General features: G+C 35.8%; 1 protein-coding gene across 11 annotated transcripts in view; it reads right to left on the bottom strand.

The window, feature by feature from the left end:
* SYNRG (synergin gamma) overlaps window positions 1-17,310 on the bottom strand; it is an 84,465-nt gene that overhangs the window by 55,254 nt on the left and 11,901 nt on the right. For all 11 annotated transcript variants that reach the window (XM_072779581.1, XM_072779583.1, XM_072779584.1 and 8 more), the window contains exons 4-6: window positions 2,925-3,055; window positions 1,744-1,849; window positions 898-1,009 (exon numbers count right to left, since the gene is read on the bottom strand). In XM_072779581.1, the coding sequence (XP_072635682.1) occupies window positions 898-1,009; window positions 1,744-1,849; window positions 2,925-3,055 (349 nt within the window). The remainder of the gene's footprint in view (window positions 1-897; window positions 1,010-1,743; window positions 1,850-2,924; window positions 3,056-17,310) is intronic.

Raw genomic sequence — 17,310 nt, 5'->3', positions numbered from 1 at the left:
AACAATAACCATTCAGTTCTGCCTTCTAAGTTCCACACGGGGTCCAGTTTCAGCATTCCAGTATCTTTTTTTCAATTACTTCTTGACTAGTTATTCCGCTTATAATTTTCATTTTTATTTATGAAAGTGAATAAATTTTCATAGTAGCTCTCAGTTTTTCCTTTCTGAACTCAATCTGATTGCTAATATCCATTCTCTTTTCAAGACTGCTATATATTTTACTTTGAGTCACATTTGGAATGAGAATCTGAGTAAATAATCTAACAAGCAAATTAACAGGACAGGGTTACAGTCCCAGAGAGTCAAGAACTGGTTACTGTGCCAATACTGCGCCAGTCAAGAACTGGTTCAAGAACCAGAAAGTCAAGAACGGGTTCACTGTGCCAATATTAGATTATTTCCTACAGATACCACCTGTAAAAGGTACAAGACAAGGGTCTAAGATAAAATTTATCAAGGTAATATATACCAGCAGAAGAATACTTGGCTGGCTGAATGACTTGACAACTCTTCGTCTATCAATGATATGTTATTCTAACTCCCTGTCAATTTTATTTTTTTTTTAATTTTTATTTTTTTTAATTTTTATTTATTTATGATAGTCACAGAGAGAGAGAGAGAGAGAGAGAGGCAGAGACACAGGCAGAGGGAGAAGCAGGCTCCATGCACCGGGAGCCCGACGTGGGATTCGATCCCGGGTCTCCAGGATCGTGCCCTGGGCCAAAGGCAGGCGCCAAACCGCTGCGCCAACCAGGGATCCCTCCCTGTCAATTTTAAAATATCCAAATCTTTCTTAGCTTGAAGGATGAAGAGCACTGACTCCACACACACACAATGGTCAATTAATCACACAGGAAATCACCTTCCAATGAAAGAAAAATTAGAAATTAAAATTACCTGGTTTCTTAGGGTGTGATGCTGGTGTAGGGTGCATCTTAGCATCTCTGGAAAACCCATCTAAGTTTCCTTTTATGGCTTCCAAAGCATCATCTCTACTCTTCTCTCCTGTCTAAGAGACAAGAGATATATGGATAAATCTTCACTTCCCTTATGTCTCACTTCATCCTAGATCGTCTTAAATTGAAAGTACAGAGATCCTGGGTGGCGCAGCGGTTTAGCGCCTGCCTTTGGCCCAGGGCGTGATCCTGGAGATCCAGGATCGAATCCCATGTCGGGCTCCCGGTGCATGGAGCCTGCTTCTCCCTCTGCCTATGTCTCTGCCTCTCTCTCTCTATCATAAATAAATTAAAAAAAAAGTACTTTAAAAAAAAAAAAAGAAAGTACAGATATTAGTTGTTTTCAGTATTTTCACCACATACTTCTGATAGGGAATTCTCCAAGTCAGTTCTCCCAACACTGCTAAGTGTATAAGTATACCAAAGGCATAAAATGACACTCTATAAAACACAAAAGTATTAAAAGGTTCTTTTATAAATATTTCAGGATACAACTGATATTAAGTATCCTGGATTAATATTAAGATCAATTATTAATTTTCCCAAGAAAAGATCACAAACTTACCAATGGTAATAAAAAAAGAGCTGAGAAGGTGACGGTTGATAGCTCATTCTGTTCAACAATACAGTGTCTTACAGGAAAAGAATTCCTCACTTTTAGACTCAGATAAGCCCAAATGAATCAACCACAGCCTAAGCTTGGGCTTGTGCCCAAGCGACAGAATCCACTGAATGAGTGAGAGGCACACGCAGGGTGTATGTGTGCTGTGGTGGCGGAATATATTACCTTAGGCTTCACACTACTCAGAAGTCTGAGCTTTTGCTTCTGCTCTTCAAATTGGCGTCTTTTTCTTTCTTCTTCTAAGAGCTTCTGCTGCTGCTCAAATCGTTTTCTGAAGGAAAAACAATCTAGTAAAGAAGTAGCTTCAGGGATTATCAACTTTTAGAAGTATGAATATACTTCTAAAAGTTTCAGTAATATCACCTCATATTTCTAGAACTAAAAACCTCACTGCTAATTATATCTAATTTTCTTATGAAAATACTATTTCCCCATTATATTAATTTTGAAATATGAGGTGAATCTAAAAAAAAAGATTTACTTAAATTATAGACATGAATTTATTTCTTGTCTAATTTGCAAGAGGAAGAGATACTCTTATACATACAAAAGTAATCTGAAAAAACAGAGAGGTAAACAAAAAAGAAACTCTGACTTGGGAAGGCAACATCATATAGGAAGAAGAGCAATGCCTGGAACATCAGGAGGCCTACATTTGGGTCCAAGCTTTGCTAGTAACTGTGTAACCTGGACTGACAGGTCACTTCATCCTCTGAACCGAACTATTCCCTGAATGTCAAATTACAGGATTAAAATAGAGGATCTCTAAGGTCCATTCTTGCTTAAAATTTTTTTTCTTAAAAGATTGTATTTATTGGGGCACCTGGGTGGCCCAAATGGTTAGTTAAGTGTCTTGCCTTCAGCTCAGGTCATGTCACGATCCGGGGGTACTGGGATCTGCCCTCTGCCCACCCCCCACCCCATCAGACTCCCTGCTCAGCAGGGACCCTGCTTCTCTCTCTTTTCCTCTGCCCCTCCCTCCTCCCTGCTCATGTTCTTTGTGTCTCAAATGAATAAATAAAAATTTTAAAAAAGATTATATTTATTTATTTGTGAGAGAGAACATAGCAGGGTTTGCGAGAGGGAAAAGCAGGCTCCCTGCTGAGCAGGGAGCCCCAATGCAGGGCTTAATTCCAGGACCCCGGGGATCATGACCTGAAGGAAAGGAAGCTGCTTAACCAACTCAGCCATCCAGGTGCCCCTAAAACTTATATATCATAAAGTACTGCATGAATCTTAAAAGTGACATGACTGTCTTGGCTTCAAATCTGCATTAAAGAACATTTGACCATTCTTAAAATAACAGCTATCACGCGTCTTTTTGTTTGATTCTTGAGGTCTCTTACTGCTGCTCTTCAGCAAATTGCTTCTGCATGTCTGGAGTGTACTGTGGGCCTGGAGGACGCATTCCCAGGAAAGGTGTTTGTCCCAGGTACGGCATACCTGCTGCTGGCATTGGTCCCATTGGTATCCCTGCCTGAAAGAAACAAAGGCTTAAAAAACACAATTCCTCCTTTTAATTATTACAAAGGAAAACTATTACTTCCATAAATTCTTTAATATTTTTTATTAATGAACCATATGATTTTTTTAGTAGTAAAAAATCACAGGCTTAAAAATGGAAAGCTTCCCTTATTCTCACCCCTTTCATTTCCTTGTCTTAGAGGGGACCACTGCTAACATGTAGGGTGTGTGTGCACATGGAAGCACATGTGTACACACAAGGTATCTCTGGTGAGCTCACTAACCCATACTCTTTGAGAAGAGGTATCATATCTTACATGGCCTTGTATATCCAGTAGATAAGAGTCTCACATATGGTAGTTATTCCAAAAATGAGATTAAACATGATTTTCCAATATGTATGATAGGATAATCAATATTGTGATGGTTATTATCACAGGCTTGATATCCAAACTTGTACAGAAAATATATTTAATCAGCAAGAGTGATATTGCAATAACCACAGTGTAAAGTTTACTCACACGTCCAGAAGAATAGTATTGTACAACAACTAATTACAAATCTAATATTAGTAATGACGACGATAACACTGATGATGATAATAATGGCTAATTTATACTGAGTGGAAATTCTTCTACTCCTCAGCCTTCTCCCTGAAAGGCTTCTCTTCTGTTCTCTAACTGAAACCTGGCTGTCCCCAGAAGCCTCTCATCTGGAGACTGCTGCTTCTCCTCCACATTTCCTGTAAATAAAGGGAATATTCCTCCTCACTTCTTCTAAACCTTTTATCCTCTCTCTCCCATCAAAAATCTGAATATATGCATCCAGCTACTTTAGTCATCAAATTATCTAGTCCCTTATTCCAGGATGGCTACTTTTAGTTATAGCAGATGAAGGATGTATTTGTAATAAAGCTTAACTCCATTTATACAAATTTGATTAATGTAAACCACCAGAATTTAAATTAAAGTAAAGATTATATTCATGCTATGGAAATTAATACAGATTTTCATCACTTCATTTTTTAAAAAACATTTTTTATTTTTAAGTAATTGCTATATCCAGTGTGGGACTGGAACTCACAACCTTGAGATCAAGAGTCACATGCTCCACCAACTAAGCCAGCTGGGCACCCTCAGCAATTCATTTTTAATTAAGTTTTTTTTTTTTTTTTAACAAGACTAAGATCTTGATTTTTTTTTTAAGATCTTGATTTTAATCTAACAATGTTTGTTGAAGAAATCATGTTAGTGTTTCCTCCAAATAAAGCATTCCTTTTAGAAATTATCAAAAATATCCCCTCATTCTGAACCTTGAGAAAAGTGCACCTCATTGAAACAGTAGAGGCTTGTTTTAAGGCCTAGAAATAATATAATATGGGTAAAGCATGTAGAACACCGTGTAGCACATATGAATATATAGCAGTTATTATAATTATTAAAAATAATACTGACAACAAAATAATACACTCTCAAAAACAATGGTGATCTCTTTTTTTTTTTTCTGGAACACAGCAGATTCTGTAGGCAAATACAGAATTAAAGCAGCTAGATAAGAAAAAATGAACATTTCATAGTTATACTATGAAAATAAGGTACCATTTTATTGTGTTCATGCCACATGCCAGCGGCTATAGAACTAGGCGTTTATATACATTATTCTCAATATATGTAAGATCCTTAGGTTTAGAGATATTTCTGATTATGATCAACAAGAATACCTGAATAATAACGCTTATAAAGCCCTTCATATGTCCCAAGGACTTTTCTAAGGGCTCTCTATATATTCATAGACTTAATCCTTATAACAAACCTATGCCGTAGGTACTACTATTATTCTCATTGTACAGGTGAGGAAATGGAAATGCAAAATTGTTATCTAACTTATTTATTTATTGATGGTAAGTGGCAGAACCAGTATTAGAACCAGACAGCTTCTGGTTCCAAAGTCCATGATCGGGATCCCTGGGTGGCGCAGCGGTTTGGCGCCTGCCTTTGGCCCAGGGCGCGATCCTGGAGACCCGGGATCGAATCCCACATCGGGCTCCCGGTGCATGGAGCCTGTTCCTCCCTCTGCCTGTGTCTCTGCCGCGCTCTCTCTCTCTCTGTGACTATCATAAATAAATAAAAAATTAAAAAAAAAAAAAAAAACAAAGTCCATGATCTCTAGCATTATGCTATACTGTCTCTCCAATTACCAACAACTACCACAAATTCTGACTTAAAAACAATTTTAATGTGTTTTTTTGTGTGTCTATTCATATGCTCAGGCATCTACCTGCTTAAAACATAGTAGCAGCTCAAAAGGCTTAAAACTGGTTTTAGGACCTTACAAGGGAAGTTATAAGTAACTCCTATTGCTTAATTACTAACACTCTCTATTCTAAATCCCGGGTGGGGTGGCAATGCACACTTCCTTTCAGTCATAGTGTGGTTCTCTTGCTGCTAAAAATGAGCACTGTGCTCCTAGGATTACATTTCTTTCTTTTTTCTTTTTCTTTTTTTTTTGTACCTCTATTTAAAGAAAATAATTTTCTACCATTTTTCCAGTTTTACTGAGGTACAATTAACATAACACTGTAATTTTAAGGTATGCAACCTGTTGATGTGATACACTTACATACTGCAAAATGATTACCACCACAGCATTAACTAATACCTCCATCATGTCACATAGTCACTATTTTTTTGTGGTGAGGGATTAAGTTCCTTTTTAAATTGACTTCATTTATTCAAGGCACATAAAATGCAAAAGAAACCTCTCAACTCATTTACAGCCATACCACTGTGAATGTACCAGATTTCATCTAATCTCAGAAGCTAAGCAGGGTCGGGCTTGGTTAGTACTTGGATGGGAAACCATTCAACTCATATAGGCCAAAAGACTGATATTCCACAAAAATAATAAAGAATGAAGAAAGAAAAGGCATTATTATGCACACCGCCTTCCTGTTTATAAAATTTAACACATTAAATTATTAAACAGTATATTAATATTTAATTATTAATAAAATATTAATTATTAATATTAAACATTAATTATATTTAAATCTATTTAATTATAAAACTAAATCTTCGAGAAGATTCAAACTTGCTAAATGATATTTTGTTTTTCTCCTACTATTGAAAAGTTAGTTTATACATTCATGTAGTCTCTTTATACATTCTTTTGAAATCTAGATAAACCAAAAAGTCACGAGATACGAATCTTTAGTTATACACTGGGTAAAGACATGACAAAAAAATAACCCAGAAATCTGAGATATATGCAATAAACTGTTAAAAACACTAAAGATAAAATAGTTTACTTCCCAGATGAAGAATATTGAAGGCTACTGAAGATCTGAATAACTGGAGAGATAGGGCAGACTAAAAAAGTAAAAATACCAATTTCAATCAAAATCCCAACAAATTTTATGTGGAATTTGACAAGCTGATCTTAAAATTTATACTAAAGAGGAAAGAACCATGAATAGCTACAATTCTTGAAAAGAACAAAGAAGATCCACATTAGCAGTATCAAGGTTGATCTTAGGCTAGAATACTTAGAAGACTAAGATAGTTATTGAGGCAGGGATAGACAGAAATAGCAATGGGATAAATAGGACAGCTCAGAAACTAATCCAAAGCATAAAAATAAATTGGATAGTACAGGAATAACAGAAATCAATGAGTATAAAGAACGGGATATTGATAAGTGATTTGGAGACAACTGTCTACTCAAATGGAAAATAATTCCATTATCAGTGTAGACTCACACTGATAACCAAAGAACTCCAGATAAGTTTAATAAGAAAATACAGGAGAATGATATTATGATCTCAGGGTAAGACTATGTCTAATGAGACACATAACTCAAACCATGAAAGAAATGATTTATCTATCTTACTTATTAACTATAATACAGGACATCACCACACCAACAAAATTAAAAGACAAAGAACAGGAGTAAATATTGGCAACACAAATAACCACAAAGGCAAGAATCCAGAATATACAATGAACTCTTAGAAATCAATAAAACCAGAACAAAAGCAAAAAATTGGAAACAACTCAAATGTCCATCAACAGAAGAATATATACCCATGCACTGGAATACTACACAGGAGCTATAAGAACAAAGTTGTATCACTCTATAACAGGGATAAACCTTGAGGAGAAACATTGTCAAATAAAAAACTCAAATTCAAGGACTAGGTGGCTCAGTGGTTTGGCACCTGTCTTCAGCCCAGGGCGTGTCCTGGAGTCCCGGGATGGAGTCCCGCATCGGGCTCCTTGCATGGAGCCTGCTTCTCCCTCTGCCTATGTCTCTGCCTCTCTTTCGGTGTCTCTCATGAATAAATAAATAAAATCTTAAAAAAAAAAAAAAACCCCACTCAAATACAGAAGGGTACACACTCATGTAAACCTATAAAACCTAGAAAATACATAAGATTCATGAATCTTCAAACATGTAAAACAGAAGTGTAAGAATACATATGAAAACAACAAGCACTGAACTCATGATAGTGAAAACTATCTCTGGGGAGGCAGAAGAATGGAATTATAGCTGTTTTGTTAAATTCTTTTGAAAATGTGAAGCAAATATGGCATGCTAAAATCTGGTAAAAGGATATGATTATCTTCATAGAAAATTCTGAGGAAACTGCAAAAAATTCCTAGAGAAGTGAGTTCACCAAGGTTGCAGGTTACAAAACAAACACACCCAAATCAATCATTTCTACATACTAGCAACAGACACTGAAATAAAAATTACAATGCCATTTACAATTACTCAAAAGAATAAAATGATTAGATGTAAATCTAACAAAACATTTAAAGAACTTGTATGCTGGGACGCCTGGGTGGCTCAGCAGTTTGGCACCTGCCTTCAGCCCAGGATCCTGGGATCAAGTCCTGCGTCCAGCTCCTGCATGGAGACTGCTTCTCCCTCTGCCTGTGTCTCTGCTTCTCTCTCTGTGTCTCTCATGAATAAATAAAATATTTTAAAAAAAGAACTTGTATGCTGAAAACTGCACAATGCTGATGACAGAAATCAAAGACCTAAATAGACACATCATGCTCATATATTGCAAGAATCCATATTAAGATGTCAATTTCCCCCAAATTGATAAAAAGGTTTACCATAATTCCTATCAAAATTCCAATAAGACTTTTTATAGATATAGACAACATTATTCCAAAATGTATATGGAAAGATAGAAAAACTAGAATAGTTACAATAATTTTGAAAAGAGGAATAATATGGGAGGACTTGTCACATAGCTACAGAGATTTAGTTGGTAATCAAAATCTCCCAATAAGGAAAGTCTGATGGCTTTGCTGGTGAATTCTACCAAACGTTTAAAGAAAAAATAAACAACTTGGCCTCCATGAAAACTTAAAGAAAAATTGTACATCAAGAGACACTATCCACAGAGCAAAAGGGCAGCCCAAAGAATGGGAGAAAGTATTTGCATACATCTGATAAGGGATTAACATCTAAAATATATAAAGAACTCTTACTGTAAAAAAAAAAAAAAAAAAAAAAAAACTCTTACAATTCAACAACAAAAAACCCAACTCAAAAATGGGACAAAAGACTTAAACAGTTTTCCAAAGAAGTTACACAAATAGCCAATAAGCACATGAAAAGATACTCAACATCATTTATTAAAGAAATACAAATCAAAACTACAAAGAGATACTATCTCACATCCATTAAAACAGCTACTATCAAAAAAACAGGGGGCACCTGGCTAGCTCAGTTGGTAGAGCATGCAACTCCTGATCTCAGGATCATGAGTTCAAGTCCCATGTTGGGTGTAGAGCCTACTTACAAACAAAAACAAAACAAAACAAAAACCGTAAAACAGAATGGGGGAAGTTTGGGGAAGATGGCAGAGTAGGAGGATCCTGAGCTCACCTCATTCCATGGACACATTGAGACACCCTACATCTATATGACTAACTCTGAAAACAACCTGAAGACTGGCAGAACGGACCTTTTACAGCTAATTATAGAGAGAAGGGCACATCAAAAAGGGTGGGAGGGGAGCTAAATGGAATGGAGATAAGCAATATGCCTGATAAAGAATTCAAAGTAATGGTCACCAAGATACTCACTGGACTTGAGAAAACAGTGGAGGATCTCAGTGAGAACATCAACAAAGACATAGAAAATATTAAAAAAAAACAGGGCTAAAGAATTCAGTAGCTGAAATTAAAAAATACACTAGAAGAAAGCAACAGCAGATTAGAGGAAGCACAGAAGAATGGATCAGTGATCTGGAAGATAGCTTAATGAAATGTAACAAGCTGAACAGTAACAACAACAAAGAGTAATAAAAAATGAGAAAAGGCTATGGAAACTCTGCAACATCATCAAGCATAATAACATTCACTTTATAGGGATCCCTGAAGGAGAAGATAGAGAGAAGGGGGCAGAACATTTATTTGAAGAAATAATAGCTAAAAACTTCCCTAATCTGGGTAAGGAAACAGACATTCAGATCCAGAAATCGGAGAGCCCCCGGCAAAATAAACCCAGGGATGTCCACACCAAGATACACAATAATTAAAAAGTAGTGATAAGGAGAGAATTTTAAAAGCAGCAAGAGAAAAGAAAACAGTTATACACAAGGGAAACCCACTGAGCTATCAGCAGATTTTTCAGCAGACTTTGCAGGCCAGAGGGCAGTGGCATGATATATTCAAAGTGCTAAAAGAAAAAAAATTCAGCAAACAAGAATACTCTACCTGTAATCATTCAAAATAGAAGAAATAAAGAGTTTCTCAAAGATACAAAAGTTAAAGGAGTTCATCACTAAACCAGCCTTACAAAAAATGTTTAAGAGTATTCTTTGGAAAGAGAAGGCCATAATCAGGAGTAAGAAAATGATGAAAGGGAAAAATTTCACAGATAAATGCAAACATATAATAAAAGTAGTAGATTAATCACTTATAAAATCAGCATGGAGGTTAAAGCACAAAAGCAGTAATGCCAATTACATCTATTAAAATCAGTTGAGTGATTTGCAAAATAAAGGATGTAAAGTATGGCATCATATACATAAAATACAGGGGTGGGGAGTAAAACTTTATTGCTATTAAATGAGTTCAAACTTTAAAAAAATTTAAATTCAATTAATTAACATATATTATTAGTTTCAGAGGTAGAGGTCAATGATTCATCAGTCTTATATAATACCCAGGGCTCCTTAATGTCCATCACCCAGTTACCCCATTCCACTCCCCTCCAGCAATGCTCGGTTTCTTTCCTATGATTAGGAGTCTCTGATGGTTTGTCTCCCTCTCTGATTTCATCTTGTTTTATTTTTTCCTCTCTTCTATGATCTTTACTTTCCTAAATTCTACATATGAGTGAGATCATATGCTAATTGTATTCCTCTGATTGACTTAGTTTGCTTAGCACAATACCCTCTAGTTCCATCCACATCATTGCAAATGGCAAGATTTCAATTTTTGATGGCTGAGTAGCATTCCATTGTGTGTATGTTTATATATATATCACATCTTCTTTATCCATTCATCTGTTGATGGACATCTAAGCTCTTTCCATAGTTTGGCTATTGTGGACATTGCTGCTATAAACACTGGGGTGCAGGTGCCCCTTTAGATCACTATATTTGTATATTTGGGATAAATACCTAGTAGTGCAATTGCTGGGTCGTAGAGTAGCTTTATTTTCAACTTTTTGAGGAATCTCTATACTGTTTTCCAGAGTGGCTGCACCAGCTTGCATTCCCACTAACAGTGTAAGAGGGTTTCTCTGTCTCCACATCCTTGCCAACATCTGTTGTTTCCTGATTTGTTAATTTTAGCTATTCTGATCAGTGTGAGGTGGTATCTCATGGTTTTGATTTGTATTTCCCTCATGCCGAGTGATATTGAGCATTGTTTCATGAGTCTTTTGGCCATTTGTATGTCTTCTTTGGAAACATCTATTTACATCTTCTGCCCATTTCTTGATTGGATTATTATTGGATATGTGTTGAGTTTGATAACTTCTTTATAGGTTTTGGATACTAACCCTTTATCTGATAAGACATTTGCAGATATCTTCTCTGATTCTGTGGGTTGTCTTTTGGTTTTATCAACTGTTTCCTTTGCTGTGCAAAGGCTTTTTATATCGATGAAGTTCCAATAGTTCATCTTTGCTTTTGTTTCTCTTGCCTTTGGAGATGTGTCTAGCAAGAAGTTGCTACGGCTGAGATCACAGAGGTTGCTGCCTGTGTTCTCCTCTAGGATTTTGATGGATTCCTGTCTCATATTTAGGTCTTTTACCCATTTTGAGTCTATTTTTATGTATGGTGTAAGGAAATGGTCCCATTTCATTCTTTCGCATGTGTCTGTCCAATTTTCCCAAAACCATTTGTTGAAGAGACTCTTTTTTCTTTCTTTTTTTTTTTTTTAAGATTTTATTTACTTATTCATGAGAGACACACAGAGAGAGAGAGAGGCACAGACACAGGCAGAGGGGGAAGCAGGCTCCATGCAGGTAGCCTGACATGGGACTTGATCCCGGGTCTCCAGAATCAGGTCATGGGCTGAAGGCGGCACTAAACTGCTGAGCCACCTGGGCTGCCCGAGACTCTCTTTTTTCCATTGGATATTCTTTTCCACTTTATTGAAGATTAGTTGACCAAAGAGTTGAGGGTCCATTTCTGGTTTCTCTATTCTGTTCCACTGATCTGTGTCTGTTTTTGTGCCAGAATGAGTTTAAACTTAAGTGACCATCAAATTAATAGACTGCTACCCACATACAATGTTATATATGAACCTAATGGTAACCACAAATCAAAAACCTGTAATAGATAAAAAAAAAAATATATATATATATATATATATATATATATATATAGAGAGAGAGAGAGAGAGAGAGAGAGAGGAATTCAAACATAACACAAAAAAGCCATCAAACCACAAGGAAGAGAGCAAGACAAAAAGAAACAAAAAAGAATGACAAAAGCAAGCATAAAAGAAATCACAAAATAGCAATAAGTATATGACCATCAATAATTATTTTTTTAGGGGGATCCCTGGGTGGCTCAGCAGTTTGGCGCCTGCCTTTGGTCCGGGCGTGATCCTGGAGTCCCGGGATCAAGTCCCACATCGGGCTCCCTGCATGGAGTCTGCTTCTGTCTCTGCCTCTCTCTCTGTGTCTATCGTGAATGAATAAATAAATAAAATCTTTTAAAAAAATAATTATTTAAAAAAAATTTTTTTTTTAATTTTTAAGTAAGCTCTATCCCCAAAGCAGGGCTTGAACTCATGACCGGAGATCAAGAGCTGCAAGCTTTACTGACTCAGTCAGCCAGGTGCTCAAAAATTACTTTAAATATAAATGGACTAAATGTTCAAATCAAAAGGACACATGGTGACTGGATAAAAAACAAGACCCATCTACATGCTGCCTAAAAAAGACTCACTTCAGAGATAAAGACACCTGCAGATAGAAAGCAATAAGGGATATATATAAAAACATTTACTATGCAAATGGAAGTGAAAAGAAAGCTAGGGTAGCAATACTGACATCAGACAGACTTGAAAACAGACTATAACAAGAGACAAAAGGACAAAAAGATATAACAATTATCAATAACGATACACCCAACATATGAGTACCTAAATACATAAAGCAAATATTAACAGACCTAAAGAAAAAAATTGACAGTAATATACTAAGAGTAAGAGACTTTAACACTCCACTTACACCAATGGAGAGATTATCCAAACAGAAAATCAACAAGGAAACCGTGGCTTTGAATGACAAATTAGATCAGATGGACCTAACAGATATATTCAGAACATTCCACCCCAAAACATTCTTTTCAAGTGCACATGGAACATTCCCCCCAGGATAGATGACATCTTAGTCCACAAGTCTCAATAAACTAAAAAGAAAAAAACAACTGAAATCATATTATGCATTTTTTTTGCCAACCATAACAGTATGAAACTAGAAATCAACAATCAACCACAAGAAAACATCTGGAAAGGATATAAATATGTGGAGGCTAAATAACATGCTACTAAACAATGAATAGGTCAACCAAGAAATCAAAGAGGAAATTTCAAAATACATGGAGACAAATGAAAATGAAAACACAATGGTCTAAAATCTTTGAGATGCAGCAAAAGCTGTTCTAGGAGGGAAGATTATAGCAATACAGTCCTATCAGAAAAATTTCAAATAAAGAACCCAAGGAACACCTGAAGGAACTAGGAAATAAAGCCCAAAGCCAGTAGAAGGAAGGAAGTAATAAAGACTACAGCAGAAATAAATGAAATAAAAACTAAATAAATAATAGAACAGATCAATGACACCAGGAGTTGGTTCTTTATAAAGAAAAACAAAATTGATAAACCTTTAGCAGACTCATCAAGAAAAAAAGAAAGAACTCAAGTAAAACCAGAAATGAAGAAAGAGAAATAACAAATAAAGAAATACAAAGGATTTTAAGAGAATATAGTAAAAATTATATACCAACAAATTGGACAACCTAGAAGAAATGGATAAATCCCTAGGAATATGTAACATTCCAAAACCGAAAAAGGAAGAAAAAGGAACATTTGAACACACTTATTATTAGTAATGAAATCAAATCAGTAATCAAAAAACTCCCAAAAAACAAAAGTCCAGGACCAGAGGATCCACAGGCGAACTCATTTAAAGAACAAACATTTAAAGAAAAGTTAATTTAAAAAAAATAAAAATAAAAATAAAGAAAAGTTAATGCCTAATCTTCTCAAACTTCCAAAAAATAGAACAGGGATGAAGCTTCCAAATTCATCCTATGAGGCCAGCATTATCCTAATACCAGAATCAAATAAAGATACTATAAAAAAAAAAAAAACAGAGATAGGGTAGGTCAGTACCTCTGAGAAACATAAATATAAAAAACCTCAACAAAATATTAGCAAACCAAATCCACCAATACATTAAAAAAATCATTCACCACGATCAAGTGGGATTACACCAGGGATTCAAGGGTAGGTGGTTCAATATTTGCAGCTAGCATTGATATCTCACATTAACAAGAGAAAGGATAAAAACTGTGATGATTTCAGCAGACAAAGCATTTGACAAAAATACATCTATTCATGATTAAAAACTTCACAAAATGAAGGCCATATATAAAAACCTCACAGCTAACATTATAGTCAATAGTGAAAACCGAGAGCTTATCCTCTAGCATTAGGAACAAGACAAGGATATCCATTCTCACCACTTTAATTCAACATAGTACTGGAAGTCTTAGCCACAGGAATCAGACAAGAAAAAGAAATAAGAGGCATCCTAAATGATAAGTAATAAACTGTCACTATTTGCAAATGACATGCTACTAAAGTAGGAAACCCTAAAGACTCCACCAAAAAACTATTAGAACTGACAAATGAATTCAGTAAAGCTTCAGGATGCAAAATATACAAAAATCTGTTGCATTTCTCTACACAAATAATGGAAGTAGCAGAAAGAGAAAGTAAGAAAACAGTCCCCTTTGTAATTACACTAAAAGTCATAAAATACCTAGGAATGAACCAAGGAGGCAAAAGACCTATACTCTGAAAAGTATAAGATATTGATGAAAAAAAGGACACAAATGGAAAGATAGTCCATGCTCATGGATTGGAAGAATTAACATTGTTAAAATATTCATACAACCCAAAGCACCCTACAGATTCAATGCAATCCTTATCAAAATACCAACAACATTTTTCACAGAACTAGAACAAATAATACGAAAATTTGTATGGAGCCACAAAAGAGCTCAAATAGCCAAAGTAATCTTGAGAAAACCGGAGGTATCACAATCCTAGATTTCAGGATATACTACACATCTGTAGTAATGAAAACAATATGGTACTGGCACAAAAACAGACACACAGATCAATGGAACAGAATAGAGAGCCTAGAAATACACCCATGCTTATATGGTCAATTAATCTACAATTAAAGAGGCAAGAACATACCATGAGGAAAAAACAGCCTCTTCAACTAATGGTGCTAGGAAATTTGAACAGCTACATGCAAAATAATGAAACGGGGCCACTTTTTTACACCATACAGAAAAATAAACTCAAAATGGATTAAAGACCTAAATGTGAGACCTGAAACTATAAAACTCCTAGAAGAAAACACAGGCAGTAATTTCTTTGACATTGGCCATAGATATATTTTTCTAGGTATGTCTCCAAAGACAAGGGAAACAAAAGCAAAAGTAAATTATTGGGACTACACCAAAATAAAAAGCTTATACATAGCAAAGGAAATCGTCAACAAAACGTAAAGGCAACCTACTGAATGGGAGAAGATGTTTGCAAATAATATATCTGATAAGGAGTTAATATCCAAAAGTTTGATATAACATATAGATATACAGACATATTTAACACCAAAAACACAAACAAGGTGATTAAAAACAGACATTTTTTCCAAGGAATTCATCAGATTGTCAAAATACACAGGGAAAGATGCCTGACATCACTCATCACCAGGGAAATGCTAATCAAAACTACAATGAGATCATTACCTCACACTAGTCAGAATGGCTAAAATCAATAACACAAGAAACAAGTGTTGGCAAAGATGTGGAGAAAAAGGAGCCCTTGTGCACCTTTGGTGGGAATGCAAATTGCTACGCTCACTGTTGGAAAACAGTATGGAGTAATTTTTTTTCTTCAAAAAATTAAAAATAGAATTACCAGATGATGCAGAAATTCCACTACTGGGTATTTACCCAAAGAAAATGAAAACACTATGCACTCTTATGTTTACTGCCATGTTATTTACAATAGCCAAGATACAGAAGCAAACCGAGTGTGTCTATCCAAAGATGAATGGACAAAGAAGATGTACTGCATACACAGACATATATATACATACATATAAATAAAATGGAATATGACTCAGCTGTAAAAAAAGAATGAGATCTTGCCATTTGCAGTAACACAGATGGACCCTAGAGAGTGTAATGCTAAATAAGTGACTCAGAGAAAGAAAAATATGATTTCACCCATATGTGCAATTTAAGAAACAAAACAAAACAACAACTGGAAAAAAGGGGAGAGAGAGAGAGACAAACCAAAAAAAACAGACTCAAGAGTATGAGTGTTTGCCAGATGGAGGTGGATGGAAGGGGTGAAAAAAGGAGATCAAGAATACACTTATCTAGATAAGCACTGAATAATGTATAGTATTGGTTAATCATTACATTGTACACCTGTGACTAATATAACACTGTATATTAACTATACTTCAATAAGCAGCAAGACCGTGTTTTTTTTTTTTTTTTTTTTTTTTTTAAGATTTCATTTATCCACGAGAGACAGAGAGAGAGAGATGCAGAGACATGACAGAGGGAGAAGCAGGCTCCATGTAGGGAGCCTGATGTGGGACTTGATCCCCGGTCTCCAGGATCACACCCTGGGCTGAAGGCAGCACTAAACCACTGAGCCACCCGGGCTGCCCAAGACCGTGTTCTATGGTAGATTGTTTCCAGCTATTCGCTGTCTTTACTCTAAGATTACACATTCCTATGTGATGTGCACTCTTCCTGGTATTTTCTTCCCCTACGGATTCACTTTGGCCACATTACTTCGGTGAACAGAAGTGACTAATAAATGCTACCTCTGACAGGAAGCTTTAAAAGTTATAACAGGGTTTGGCCATCTCTTTTCCCTATGCCAAGAGTCTGGGATGTCCTAGGTAAGGGTCTCAGGATAAAGAGAACAAGAATTGGAGTCACAGCCAATCCACAAAGGCATGCATCACAAATGAGAAAATAAATCTTTGTCTTTGTAATAGACTTTGGGATTGGTGTTTCTGTAACACAACCTGGCAAAAACTGAGTAACGTGGATTTAAAACCTACAAAGTTCAATTTAGTCTCATTTCTTTCTGCCAGAGATGAATAAAATATGATTCTAGAAGTTCTTGGGCAGCCCCGGTAGTGCAGCGGTTTAGTGCCGCCTGCAGCCCGGGGTGTGATCCTGAAGACCTGGGATCGAGTCCCATGTCGGGCTCCCTGCGTGGAGCCTGCTTCTCCCTCTGCCTGTGTCTCTGCCTTCTCTCTCTGTGTCTCTATGAATAAATAAATAAAATCTTAAAAAAAAAAAAAAAAAGTTCTCCCAAATCTTTACATACAAAACAAAAGCTTTGTTTATATGACTTCAACATGACAATAGTTTCAACTTAAATTCTGATTGTAAAGGCTGAATATTATTTATAAATTGTATGCATGTTACTGTACTAGTATATTGTACAC

This window comes from Canis lupus, chromosome 16 (assembly GCF_048164855.1).
Source record: "Canis lupus baileyi chromosome 16, mCanLup2.hap1, whole genome shotgun sequence".
In the NCBI taxonomy this organism is placed as follows: Eukaryota; Metazoa; Chordata; class Mammalia; order Carnivora; family Canidae; genus Canis; species Canis lupus.
Note: the sequence above shows the minus strand (reverse complement) of the source record. Positions and strands in the feature narration are given on the sequence as shown.